This window comes from Fusarium phalaenopsidis (assembly GCF_050370095.1).
Source record: "Fusarium phalaenopsidis strain FUZ10S chromosome Unknown contig_32312, whole genome shotgun sequence".
NCBI lineage: Eukaryota > Fungi > Ascomycota > Sordariomycetes > Hypocreales > Nectriaceae > Fusarium > Fusarium phalaenopsidis.
The window spans coordinates 95475-108327 of NW_028145401.1; the positions used below are offsets into that span (position 1 = coordinate 95475).

At 50.2% G+C, this 12853-nt stretch overlaps 3 protein-coding genes across 3 annotated transcripts; all 3 read left to right on the forward strand.

The window, feature by feature from the left end:
- Positions 1-3254: 3254 nt before the first annotated feature.
- LRP88_11525 (uncharacterized protein) lies at positions 3255-4496 on the forward strand (the record flags this gene model as incomplete). The annotated part of the gene is made up of 1 exon (XM_083247951.1): positions 3255-4496. One exon carries the CDS (start codon positions 3255-3257, stop codon positions 4494-4496), a length of 1242 nt encoding a protein of 413 aa, XP_083096290.1.
- Positions 4497-6258: 1762 nt separating this feature from the next.
- On the forward strand, positions 6259-7172 carry LRP88_11526 (uncharacterized protein; the record flags this gene model as incomplete). The annotated part of the gene is made up of 3 exons (XM_083247952.1): positions 6259-6291; positions 6347-6512; positions 6649-7172. The coding sequence occupies 3 exons, from the start codon at positions 6259-6261 to the stop codon at positions 7170-7172; spliced, it is 723 nt and encodes a 240-aa protein (XP_083096291.1).
- A 2779-nt stretch (positions 7173-9951) lies between these two features.
- On the forward strand, positions 9952-12369 carry LRP88_11527 (phosphotransferase family protein; the record flags this gene model as incomplete). The annotated part of the gene is made up of 4 exons (XM_083247953.1): positions 9952-10241; positions 10291-11379; positions 12127-12217; positions 12286-12369. 4 exons carry the CDS (start codon positions 9952-9954, stop codon positions 12367-12369), a joined length of 1554 nt encoding a protein of 517 aa, XP_083096292.1.
- Positions 12370-12853: the final 484 nt, after the last annotated feature.

Consider the following 12853-nt stretch of genomic DNA (forward strand, 5'->3'; position numbering starts at 1 on the left):
TTCACGGTCGTTGAATCGCCTTTGCAACGCTAGAAGACAACAAAGTGCGCCTCCTCTTCCCTCCCCCGATTGTAGGTTAAACCACTTTGTTCCATGCATATGGACAAAGGTGTCTTTTCTTTGATCAGAAATCATCTCCAATTGATGTTTGACTGTCGTTGCACTCAGATACTCATCATAACTACTGCCGAATTCGAAATGAATGAATCGGATGAAAGTTCCAACAGCAGCGACGATGAAGATGCTGGATGACGCAGAAAGCAATCAGCACGTCAGGTTCCTTGGACGACAAGGTCATGGGGAAATTTACCTGTCGCCTAAAAGTTGTTGGTTGCTCCCCCATGCGATGATAGCTTCGCCGAGATACTGCGCTAGATATTCGTTTGACACGACAGGGACATGCTTGTTCCCCTTCGTATCAAATACAATGTCTTTGAAGAATCTCTTGGCTTCAAGCAGAGCTTGATAAGGATGATCCATCTCCCAGAAACCGTATCTCTTTCGCATTCTGCATATTCCTCCATCGTCCTCAGATCTAATGGTGATGAGGTTGCCAAGCCGAAGTTCAGCCTTCGTGCGCTCAATTCGGGGCCGCACTTCTGTGTCGTTCGGGCCGTTGCCCGCATGTTGGATGAGACATCGGAGGAGTGCGTGTTCCAAGAAGGAGGTCACGAGTCTCACGGTAACCTCTTCAGGTCTCGCCCGCCGCTCGTCATGTTCGTCCTTATCGATATCCTCTCTTTCTAAGCCTAGCTCGAATTCAAATTCAGATGAGGACGGCACTGTAGGTGAGGATGAGCCGCGAATCACATTTGATGAATTTTGGTATCCCTCTCTTTCCACCATCCTTCTCTCCCGCTGAGGGTGTTGCCTTGGTCCATCATCTCGGTCGTGCCGGATTGCACGGGCCAGGTCTACCCAGAATTGACCACTTGGTAAAGACAAGAGCTCGGTATCGGATTTTGTGGTCAATCCTTGCGGATTAGCACCCACGAGATACTTGGTAATGTTCCAATCAAGTTTTTGAGGAACAGTTAGCTCTGATTTGCAAACCGGGCAGGACTCAGTATGATCAGCTTTGAGGCATGGCAGTATCCTCCATTCCGAACGATGGATTAACAAACGAAAGGCGATAAGATGCCGAACGTTCCAGTTGCTTGCAGAGCTGCGAAGTTCATCGTGATTGAGCTGCCAAAACACCTGCAATCCCCCGTGTGCAGCAGAGATGGCTTGGTGATCCTCGGGAGTGCTCGCGGTCTATATATGGCTTGACATAACAAGTGCAGGTGAGGAATCTGTACCGTTCGTAAGTTAACTGTAATGTTTGCAAGTTGGACTTGATTTTAACGGTATGTGCCTGACCAAGTTTACAAAGGGAACTTTTCTGGCGAATGCGGGGAGCGTCCTGGCCGTGCTCGTCCTTTGGCTGACTAATACGTGCACGGACCAGTATCTCACGTGACGCGTGTAATATTTTTGGCCCCTTCAATCCAGCTGCGTGAGCGAACGCGTGCTTGTCATCAATTCAGCATGACAGCACCGACTCGTTCAGCACAGTTTCACACTGAGAAGGGCACCGCGCTCTCGTCCGCTATATCTGGAAGAAAGGATGAGCTTCTATCTGACAGCGTACCGGCACATTCTCCCTCTAAAACCAGGAAGAGAAAAGCGGATAGCGATCTTCGCCATCCTCAACAACAACGCGCCTATTATGACGATCGCCCACGCATTTCATACGACTTTCAGGCATTATCTCAGGTTCCTATAACAAGTTCTAATGCGAATGAGGAGGATGCCACGTTTTCTCCTTCAACTCCAACTTCTCAGTCCCCTTCAACATTATCTCTGGACGACGTGATTCGACAACATCGAAAACGGCTGTATATCCATCCATTGCGGTGGACTTCGCAACACCTTCATATACTCGGCTGCCAATTTGTTACTCGGAGCCGGACGCCGAGACCCCCTCTGGAAGAGATCACATCGAGCGATCCGAACGAGGACTTGCGGCCTCAGCAGACTGTGGGCGTGTCTCCAAACGCTATAAAAGCTATAAAAGCTTTGAAATCGTTGCGGTCAGAATTTAACAACAAGAAAGGCCGGATATGGGCTATAGATGATCTAATGGCTGCTTACGGTTTTGCACATCGACCACGACTAAGTTATTCTGGGCACGATCTTCTCCCGTTTGGTTACGGCACGCGCGCTGTAGCGTCTCTCAAAGTGGATCGTGTGTTCTCACATTCATCCGCGTTTGCGGCTTATCTAGATCTGGATCGCATCGACTTGCTACGAACCGACACCGTCTACACCAATTGGCATCGAAAACTATTTGAGAAATGGCCTGACAATGAACCCGTGAAAAGGATTCTGGAGGCTAAGTTGCGCCGAATTCAACCCTCCACACAACAGTACGATCCCTTTATTCTGGCGGTCCTGGTGGCTTTGGCACAGGAAAGGCGGCGGTCCTGTCTCACATGCAACGCTGCCGAGACACCTTCTGCTGTCCTCAAGCCGGACTCAAATACGAGATTATCACGTCATGTGATAGACCCCATGGCCTCCTCTATGCAGGTTAGTTGGCCTTCTCAACACAGCTTCTGTTACTAAGACCATCTCGTCAGGTTTATGTGTTGGCCACGACTAGCTGTGACTCAACGCATCTTTGGGCGTATACTGCTCGTTTCCCTGCTACGTTTCTGGACAAATTCGACCAACCGTCACAGGCATGCTATGCCGATCCGCTAGCCATATCGTATTTCAAAATACCCCTTTCACCAATTTCTACATCCACAAGAATGTTGGACAGGACCTTTGTTGGGAAACCGGGGAGTTGCCCTCAACTTCGAGGAAAAGATTAAAGTTTGAGGTCCTATAATTATGGTTCAACGCCCTAGATACTGTTTAGGGGAAGGAGAGATGTTTGTCACGTAAGCGAACGAATATCACTACGTCGTGAACTACTCTCGCTGCCTTGCGATAGCAATCAATACCCTTTTTCCGGACGAGCCGGTCTTTCCGCCTACTATACCAAGGATCGCTTGTAATTTACTAAATTACACACTTTCCGTTCGTGCGTTGACCCCTGCCATAATTATCTTCATGAAATTCTATCCCTTCAATTGTCGAGGACCTCCCGGCCGTACCCTGCCCCACACCACCCCTGTCATCAAGAAGGTACATGAGGGGAACCACACAATGCGTCATCAATCATCACTTCCTAAATCCTTATACAAACCATTCTCAATTACACGATGACTTCTCAATCGATATCTTCACCAATACCTATAGAGGCAGTCAACCCATATGATGATAATAGCTTCATCAATGAAGATAATAGCCTTCAAGAGCATGACGGTGATAGCACCCGGAGACCGGTTTTTCTGCCTGCCGAAGACCGAGGCTTCGATTTTCAACCCTTTGAGGTGCCGCGACGAGAACTTCTCGTCAATAAGCTGCCCCAGAACCCGCTGTTACTTTTCCAACACTTTATACCCATTTCTCTAGTCAATGACTGGGTCAAGTACACCAATGACTGGGTCAGCAGCCTCATCCAAAGCGGCGTTATTGATAGCCAAGAACACGAAATAACAGATCAGTCACGCCTCCACGCCTGGAAGCCAGTCACGGCTGCAGAGGTATATATCTGGCTTGGGATCCTTATTTATATGGGAGTCCATAGCGAAATAACGGTAGAAGACCATTGGAAGACCTCTCAGCTAGAGGATCAGCGGCCTGAACACTCGATAATCAAGTTCATGACTTATAATCGGTTTCAGCTTCTTTATCGTCATATCCGCATCTTTGACCATACCAAATTCACCGACGGCGGCGGCGACGACTTCCCTATCGTCTTCCAATGCGTTGAGCCATGGTCTCAGCACGTTCAACTTGCAACAACAGAGCTCTGTGAGCCGGGCACGCATCTTGCCGTCGACGAGGCTATGATCCGATATACAGGAAGGAATAAGCAAGTTGCATACGTCCCCAATAAGCCTATCGACACAGGCTTCAAGGTGTGGATGGCCGCTCAGCTAGGCCTCTTCATGAGGTGGATATGGCACCAGCCCGGCGCAAAGTACGGCCCTGTTGGAGTTCAGAAGAAGAAGCCGGCATCACAAAGAAAGAAAAGCAAGGTAAATAGCAAGGGTCCTAGCAAGGCTAATAAGGCCGACGAGGTTAAAGAAGTTATCTACGTGGCTACAGAAGCCGGGGCTAAGATCATAGCTCTCAACTCGACTCAAAGCGTCGTTATTGCCCTGATTAACCTGCTGCCGATATCGACATATCACGTCTTCGTGGATAACCTCTTCTCGTCGCCGGACCTCTTCCGCTCCCTTCGTCAGCACGGCCACGGTGCTACCGGCACAGCCCGGCCAAACTGTGGCATCTACAAAGGCCTTGCAGAGGCCAAAAAGGCCGATAAGGCAGGGAAGTCAGGGTTCCAATTCAATGAGATCAAGGTCATCCCAACGGCTGATAATCAGGTAAAATAATCCAATCTTCTTCTTCTTATCTAGCTGCTAACTACTCTTCTTCCTCCCTAGGTTAACCAAATCGCGTGGAAGGATAATGCCCTCGTATTGTTCATTTCAACCGTGTTCACTGGCGATGAGACGACTGAGCGTTGGAGGAAGAGACCGTCAACGAAGACCCTAACGGCACGGCCAATACAGCGCTTTTTTGGTGGTGAGCCGGTCAAGCTTATATCGATCCCGACCATCGCTGCTTCTTACAATGACGAAATGAATCATGTTGACCGGGGCGACCAAAGAAGGTCATATCTTGGCTATGATCATCCTATCCGCCGGGGCGCTTGGCAGGCTATTGCTTGGACCTTTTTACTAGATGTGGTCCTTGTGAATAGCTTTCTCTTACAGCTACACGGCCAGCCAGATTGGAATCGTTATGAAAACCAGAAGAAGTGGAGGGAACGCCTCTATAACGAGGTCTTCAAGGCCTTCCATCCGCAAAGTCAGTCAAGGAAGCTTTTTCGAGCCGGGGACGAATTTACGCCTGTTGCACAGCATAAATTCGTCCGAAGAGGGAAAAAATCAGAATGCCTCGCTTGTCAGGGGCTTCAATTAGGGCAACCAAGGTCAAGAAGCTCAAGGAAGCCGTTGGCGCCGGTCAGTCGCAATAAAAGGAGACGTCAATCAATTTGGGGGTGTGAGCAGTGTAATGTAGCAATTTGTAACTCGAGAGATTGCTGGTACTTCTATCATAGGCTAAAATAGGTGGGGGATTAGGTACCTTGGATCCGATGCATCTTAATTGGCTGCTTCCCCCTGCCGTGACCTGGCGGGAGGTCCTCGACAATTGAAGGGATACGAAGCCACCGGGTCAGTCGAAATTACTCTTTTGAGATTCGCGGTCAATCCATTAGCCTATTTGGGACTTAGTGCCAAATATCTAGTCTAATCAGGATTTCGCGGTCAACTCTGGGGTGAGCAGGTGGGTCCGGCTCACCCACCTCACCGTGAGCGGGAGTAGGTTGTTCCGATGCGAGCTTGTTCTGCCGGTTGTGACCGCCTAGTCGCGGCCTAGGTCGTGACAGCTACCTCCCCAACCCGCAACCAAAAGCCCAACTTTGATCACTGATATATCACTGACATTACTGGTATATATGATGTCGTGGCGAGGATCGATTTCGAAGGGTGCTTACTTGCATTCGTAGGCATGTTTTGAAGCTCGGCTTAATTAAAGTGGAGCCCTATTGCGTTGCGAGGGGTTACCCGAGTGCTAGCGCAGCCACCGCGGAATTCCTCCGTCTCCGAGACTGCAACGTATCACCAAACTTGATGCATCACTTTGTCAATACAGCATGCACCCGTCCGTTTGACATTGACGACACTGGATCAACACTGTGCAAACAGAAAAAGGAGGCCATTGTAGCGTCCTAGACGGGCCCTCAGGAGTTCCACTAACATTGTCGGATGCATGCATGGCAGAACAGCAAGCTTGAACACAGACTTCCCAGAGTCACCCCTTGGATAAACGGCCTCACAATCGAGACCATGCCCCCTTTAACGTGCTTTCGACCTCTTTGGAAGCCCTAAAGAAATTTTTATGCCTTACTTCTCGGGTTCAAAGACTTGAACGCTGCAACGAAATCTAACTCGTCTCCCACCTTGCGAATCTATTTCATCAGTTACACTTGCCTCGCAGGCTGATTCATCTTTGATTTCAAGTTCTACCCATCCTCTTCTGTCCCTATCCTGCCCGCTTGAGTCACTCTGGCTCAATCTCGTGCCCGCCATGTGCCAAGATTGTGTGCATAATGGCTGCACGGTAAGTCCATCCTTGCACTTGTGGAAAGACGAGGCCTAACCTGCTTCACTGCCAGATGATAGCTGGCGTCAATCTCTCCATCTATCTCGAAGCAGATTCCAACAGACAGCCCTGGACGCTCAAGTTCTGTTTAGATCTCGAGGCAAAGCTGATGATGGCTCTGTCGAAACGGTTGAGAGGTGCATCGATGGAATTCATCGACCTAAACAATCTTCCCGAAGGTCTGCTGCTTCACTAGTTGATTGACGACGTAGATTTGGACTTCGCATACACAGCTCGTCTTCATAATGTTGTTTTCCGTATGCACTTCCGTGCAACCCTTGGTGCCCACAGCTTACTGACGACATACATATACAGGCGGCTTGGCTGCGCAAGCCAAGGGAATTCTTTCGGATGCGATCGCGTCGGAAGCCATCTTCAAAGTCGAAAACGGGAGAGATGAGAACCTCTTTCAGTGGAGAGTCGGTTTCATCTTGAACGATATGGCGACCGTCGAGGGTGCGAAAAAGTACATCACGGCCAAGCGCATCGGCGAGGCTCAGAGCCAGAAACTATGGGGGCCACAGTTCGTGGCTCATCCATCTACACTTCCTCCAACTCAAACTCCGGGTTCGGCTCCATGGCAGTATGCCAACCAACCTCCAGCACCGGTGGCTCCGTCACAGCCAGTGACTAGTGGCACTCAACCCGCCCACGGCTATGAAGAAGGCGTAGATAGAGTCTCTGCCTCCCATCTATGCTTCGACTTCGAGTCTGAACCACAAGCGCCTGCTGCCATTCCCCCCACTCGGGAGGTCATCCAGCGCGCGGGTCCTTGGCGACATGGTCATGCCCACGCTCACGCACCTGCTATTGCTTCACCTCTGTCTACTGTGCAGTAATCCTCTCTCATGGACGCAGGCGCACAGCCGTCGGCTCTTCCTCCTTCGCAACCTTAGAGAGGCATGCATCAGCCGATTGCCCACGCCAACGTACTCGACAACTGCCATTCTACTTCGTTGTCGGCGGGGAATCAATCCTTTGCTGCCTCCGCCGAGGCTGCTGGGTCTTCCTTCCGCCGCCGACGACCTGTTGGAAATATTGTGCAGGGGTACCGAGTGCAAATATTTCATTGAACTTGATTGTTAATTTTTGAGATGAGAGTTCTTGTAGGGTTTGTATCTCTAAATGATTCCATCTGGGACTTTGAACTCCAAATCTAGGACTTTCAGACTCCTGGTCTGGCTCCTGAAGGGAAGGGCGATCGTTGGATTTCCAACAATTAATCTATCCTCTAGCCTTAGATAGCTGGCATTAATACATTCCGAGTTCTTGATTCCATATCATTATCACAGTTACAAGGAAATATAGTTAAACTAGGCAAATTTATCCAACCTTTACTAAAATATCGAGATGCGTTTTCGGGTTCTTTGGCCTGTCTCGGCCAACTCCATGATCTCCCCAAGCGCCACGATTGGAAGCCCATCCCACCCAGGGCTATCATTAACCAGTGCACAACTGACAATTCGATACCCGTTGGATTCAGGCCGTAGAATGATCGGTATACGCAAGCCGTATAGTATCCAAATCTCATCTCCGCGTTCCGCAGAAGACAATGAGTTGCCACCATAACCTTGCGGAGTCTCAAAGTTTCCAAACGGTTCATTCCTGATGATCGACCGTATCGTGTCAACATGAACACCCCAAACCTCGATCACTAGTGTGCGATGGAGGTTCATTGAGTCTATAATTTCGCGAAAAGAGGCATTGGCGCTTGTGTGCGTGATTCCACAGCGCATCTTCAAAGAAAACTTGCCAAAGTAGTCATCTCGCCCTTTGCAAGTCCAATCCACAACCCAAAATGGCAATGCTAGCCTCCGTGAAGCAACAGGAATTGCAGCCTGGATCAAGACGTCTAAAATCAATTGTAGTAGAATTGATTTTTTTTTTTGCCGCCTCATATTACGGAGTACAGGGAGTAGAGGTGAATTTACGGAAGTCGCTGACCGGGGGGCACCCGGTCATGGTGTTGGTTGAGAACTTGAGGTCGCGGCCATCTTTTAAGGCCGTGTGGTGCGTCTTGCATGCTGCTGCCTGGACACAGTTCCGTTTCCTTTCCCTCTTCGCATGGAAAGCATGAAAACAAGGCGGAAGTGCAATCGATGGGTGTGGGTGGCAGACATTCTCATTGCTCCCACAGAGTCAGGTGCCGATCAGCACAATGCCAACGCGCCGCCAACACACTACCAGCGCGTTCACGTATTGTATCGGACGAGGCAATGAGGAGGGGGCGCGATTTTGTCGCGCTCTCACGTGTGAGCGCAGTGGCGTAATGTGATGTGATGGATAGGTGGTTGCTCGACTCCATTGCGAGGCTGTCAAGCAGGTGAGCTAAGGCGTCGAGCGTGAACGCCTCATGTACTTCCATGCGAGAGATTGATGAAAGTATAAATAGCGCTGGAGAGCTGCCCGTCTTCATCACTCGACACACGCTGTCGGGCATCCATCCAATTCTGACTTTCCCACTTCCCTCAACCAAAAGAGCTGCAGCATTCGTATCTTGCTTTTCGCTACAAAGAATATCATGGTTGGCGAGAAGAAGAAGAGTTCCAAGTCGAAACCCAAGTCATCTCATTCCCGTCATTCCCATCGCTCCTCTCGTGCCAACAACCAGGGCGGAGAGATACCAAGGGACCCCAAAGTCGACCAAGCAAGGTACAATGAGTTGTACCAACGTCTTCAATGCGCAAAATCACTTATGGCTCGGCATACACAACTTATTTAGCAGTTGGCTACTCGGAAGAGCGGTAACGAGACAGCCGAGCACTTGTACAGCATTCTCATCAACATCGATTTTCAACTCATCCGAATCATCTCGAGCTCCGCGAATGCAGCTCGGGAACGCAGGGGCGTGATTAACCCGGCCACCAGGGACCTCCAGACGGAGGAGACCAACCGGGAAGCCAGGTTCTACCAGGATTGGAATCGGGCACTGGGCGTGCTAGGAGGCATTACAGCCATGCCCCAATCCCTCCAACAATTTACGGCGGATGAGATGGCGTTGGTACGGGAACTCGCAGAGTCGCAGAAGGAGATTGTTGACAACCAAAAAGAGATTGCTGGACTTCAGGCATGGTTTCAGCTGTCAGATTCGGAACTCGACGCCTTTTCCAGGTCCGGGGGGTGGGGGTATGAAGGAGACGACGATGAGGATGGAGCCGCCGGGGCCGCCTGGGGCTCGGAGCTGTACACAGGAGAATATGTGGACGATTATTCATATGGCTGAGCGTGCGTGTTTCACGGGTGGTACTATCTACCTATATTTCGCCCAGGTTGATACTACTGGTAGATCTTAGGTATTAGTCACTGTAGTGAATGCTTCAGGCTTTGAGTATCTCCACCTTGGTTTTATAGATTTCCTCCCCTCATCTAAACCGTCGCGGTAGCCAAGTACCTTGCTTACGGTGTTGATTGCCTACGCGGGACGGGGGTTTAGACAGGAGACATAAGCTGGCGGATCAGGCAGGCATAATTTTGGCACCGCCTCTTAACTATTTTTGGAACCCTCGACTGCCATCGGCTATATATTTGCTCCGGGCCTCGCACCTCAAAATCTCCCCACGCCAGTGCATCCTTTCGGACCAAGACTCTCTGCACCATCAACACTCAAGCAATTCAACAATGAGAGACCGGATTATTGAAGATCAAATTGCCAGGGAACGCGAAGACTTTATCCGCTACATCACTGACGATAAAGGTGATTCTATTTGCGCCCTGGCCTCGTCGTATCATCATGGCACACCATGCGCCGTCATTGCCATTTCGCATGGATCGTTCAATGTCTGCGTGTCAGTTCAGTTCGACTCCCCGCAAACCTCGAATTCGGCGGTCCGCTGGGTGGTCCGTATCCCCTTCCCCGGTTGTGTTCCCTGGATTGACGAGAGGATTGACTCCGAGGTCGCCACGATGATGTGAGTGCCTCGTCTGCCAAGCACCAACGCGATAACTCACGATACTTAGGTATGTCGCCGAAAAAACGACTATTCCAGTCCCCAAGATTCATGCATGGTCCTACAACGCCCAAAGTCCAATCGGCCACGCCTTCATTATTATGGACCACGTCCAAGGCACATCATTGAACGCCATGCTCTTCCGCAGAATCGAAAGATGGGACTATACCACTGGGGCACGGCGAAGCAAGGATCTAAAACGTGTTCACGATCAGCTGGCAGATCTTTACATTCAACTTCGCAGCCTTGAGTTCCCTGAAATCGGGGCTCTTGGGATGCCCACACCAGAGTCACCAGACATCGCTATCCGCCACAGACCAATGCCGATGGAGTTGGTTCTCCAAGAAACGGAGAATCTCAACCCCTCCGTCTTTTTTCCAGAGAAGAAGACATTTACGAAACCCGAAGAGTACATTCAAGCTCTAGTGAAATTAAGCCGCAATCGATTAATCCGGACCCAAGATCCCGACCTCGGCTCAGAGGACTCTGGCTACGAAGTTGTGTTTGCTCACGAGGAGTTTTACACGCATGTGCTCACCAAATTTCTTATGAAAACAGGGCGCAATGGGCCGTTTGTTCTGATGCACGGGGATATGGCATTGCAAGGCAACAACCTCCTTTGGGACGATGAGTTGAATCTCGTCGCCGTCCTGGACTGGGAATTTTGCTATACAGTCCCGACCTCATGTTTCATTCCACCAGCATGGATCAACGGCTTCTCCCCCGATCCAATTCGAGCAATCGGTCGAATTGGGATATTCTACGATATTGAGGTAGAATCTCTCACTAGATCTATCGTCGAAAGATCGCAGCAGCAATGGCCAGCATCGCCTCTGAAGCGGGAATGGCAACGACGTGCTGGTGAGTCTAATGACCCTCACGTCTCGGTAGTTCTTGCGCTTCTTCACCCCGAGGTGATCGATAGCGCTTTTTGGGACGTTTTCATGCATAAATTCTACAGCCCGTACTTCTTGCCCCCAAAGTCCACCAAAGAGATAGCTGATCAGAAACTCGCGACCTTCCGAAAGCGGGAGGACATAAAGAAGTTTGTCAGAAAGAGGGTTGCTGATGAGAAGAGCTACGCTGAGAAGTATGAGACGTACGTGCGCGAAAATGGGAAGCCTCACAGTTGCCAGTGCGTGAGCTGTGAAGAACAAAGGGGGAATTTCGAGAACCTGCAGCAACTCCCGATGCTCTTGCACCCTTTAGACGTGCCGGTAGAGTATGAGAGCACTGGGCCTGAAATCCCTCCTCACTCAAACTTCAAACCCATTCCAGAACCAAAACTCCATCCGCCTTTACCTCTGCCCTGAGATGAGTCGGGCGAGTTTGGTGAAGAATAGACATAGCTTTGAGGGACGGGAAGTCAAGGGTTATCCGGATTACTTGACAAGTATATAACTACGCGGAAGATCGTCGTTGGCGTGCCGCCTGATTGCCTTGTATGCAACACAGTCGAGAAACAGTTGAGACTTTGGATAATGGGTGCCAGATGTATCAACCAGGCTGGTCATCAATTCAATTCCATCAATTTCGCCTTCGCGTGGCGTTGCATTGACAGCTTACTCAGCATTTGGCCAAATGGAATCGACGGTGTGTCAGACAATTGGCTCCACAGGGATCATTGATGGCACCAGTCAATTGATGAGAATTATCTCCAGAACAAAAGAAATCGAACAGCCATGTGTTCGGGCACAGCTATTTAAGCTCATGTCGTTAGGATTATGCGACAGGCCAGATGTGAAACCGGATAGTTACATCCGGTCACACGAATGTTATGCGACACGGTGTTGAATTGAAGAGGTTGAACCGCATGCCCGCGCCGAGACTGATTGATTCCCCTCAGAGAGCAGATCGGCTTCATCCAGCTCCCAGTTCAACTTTCGTTCTCTTCCTCGCATAACGCTGCAAACTCCTTTGTGATGCTGTCCCCTGCCGTAAGTCGCCTGAGACATCCCCCAAGATCCCACACCCTTCCTTTGCATTGCATGCTGACACATCCCAGAAACTCCCTTTGACCGCTTTGGCCCTTTCTACACTCGGAACTGCCGCGCCCACTGCTGAGGTGGTAAACAAGCTAGGGCCCTAGCACGCCCCGCGGGTTACCTGGAAGAAGTGTGGGCGTTTACCATTCGCGATGCCCGACTTAGTGCGTGGGCAGTCTCCGACGTCTACAACAATGCATCAGCGGCTGCCTCAACAACAACCAGATTCTCTGTCACAAGATGTGCTAGAGACTGCAGCAGATTTTGCTGGGGCTGTCCTGGCGGGAATTAGGTGGTTATTGGAAGAACGCGAAAGCACGAGCACAAGAACACCTTGCATGTTGTCGTAACTGACGTCTCCTAGCTTACTAAAGAGAGTATCGCCTCTCGGCGGACAAATGTGGTTAACGGTGTAGGGAAACGGGGAGCGATTACGACAGTTGCGGTTGCCGAGAGCGCTTGAAGCGTATGGTGATGACGGTTAGTGGGTGGGATAAAGTTGGGTTGAGCAATTGTGGATAAAGGAGGTTATGCTATCACAGGATTTAAGGATATATACATTCGCTACGCTAAAAGGGGTTTATTGGC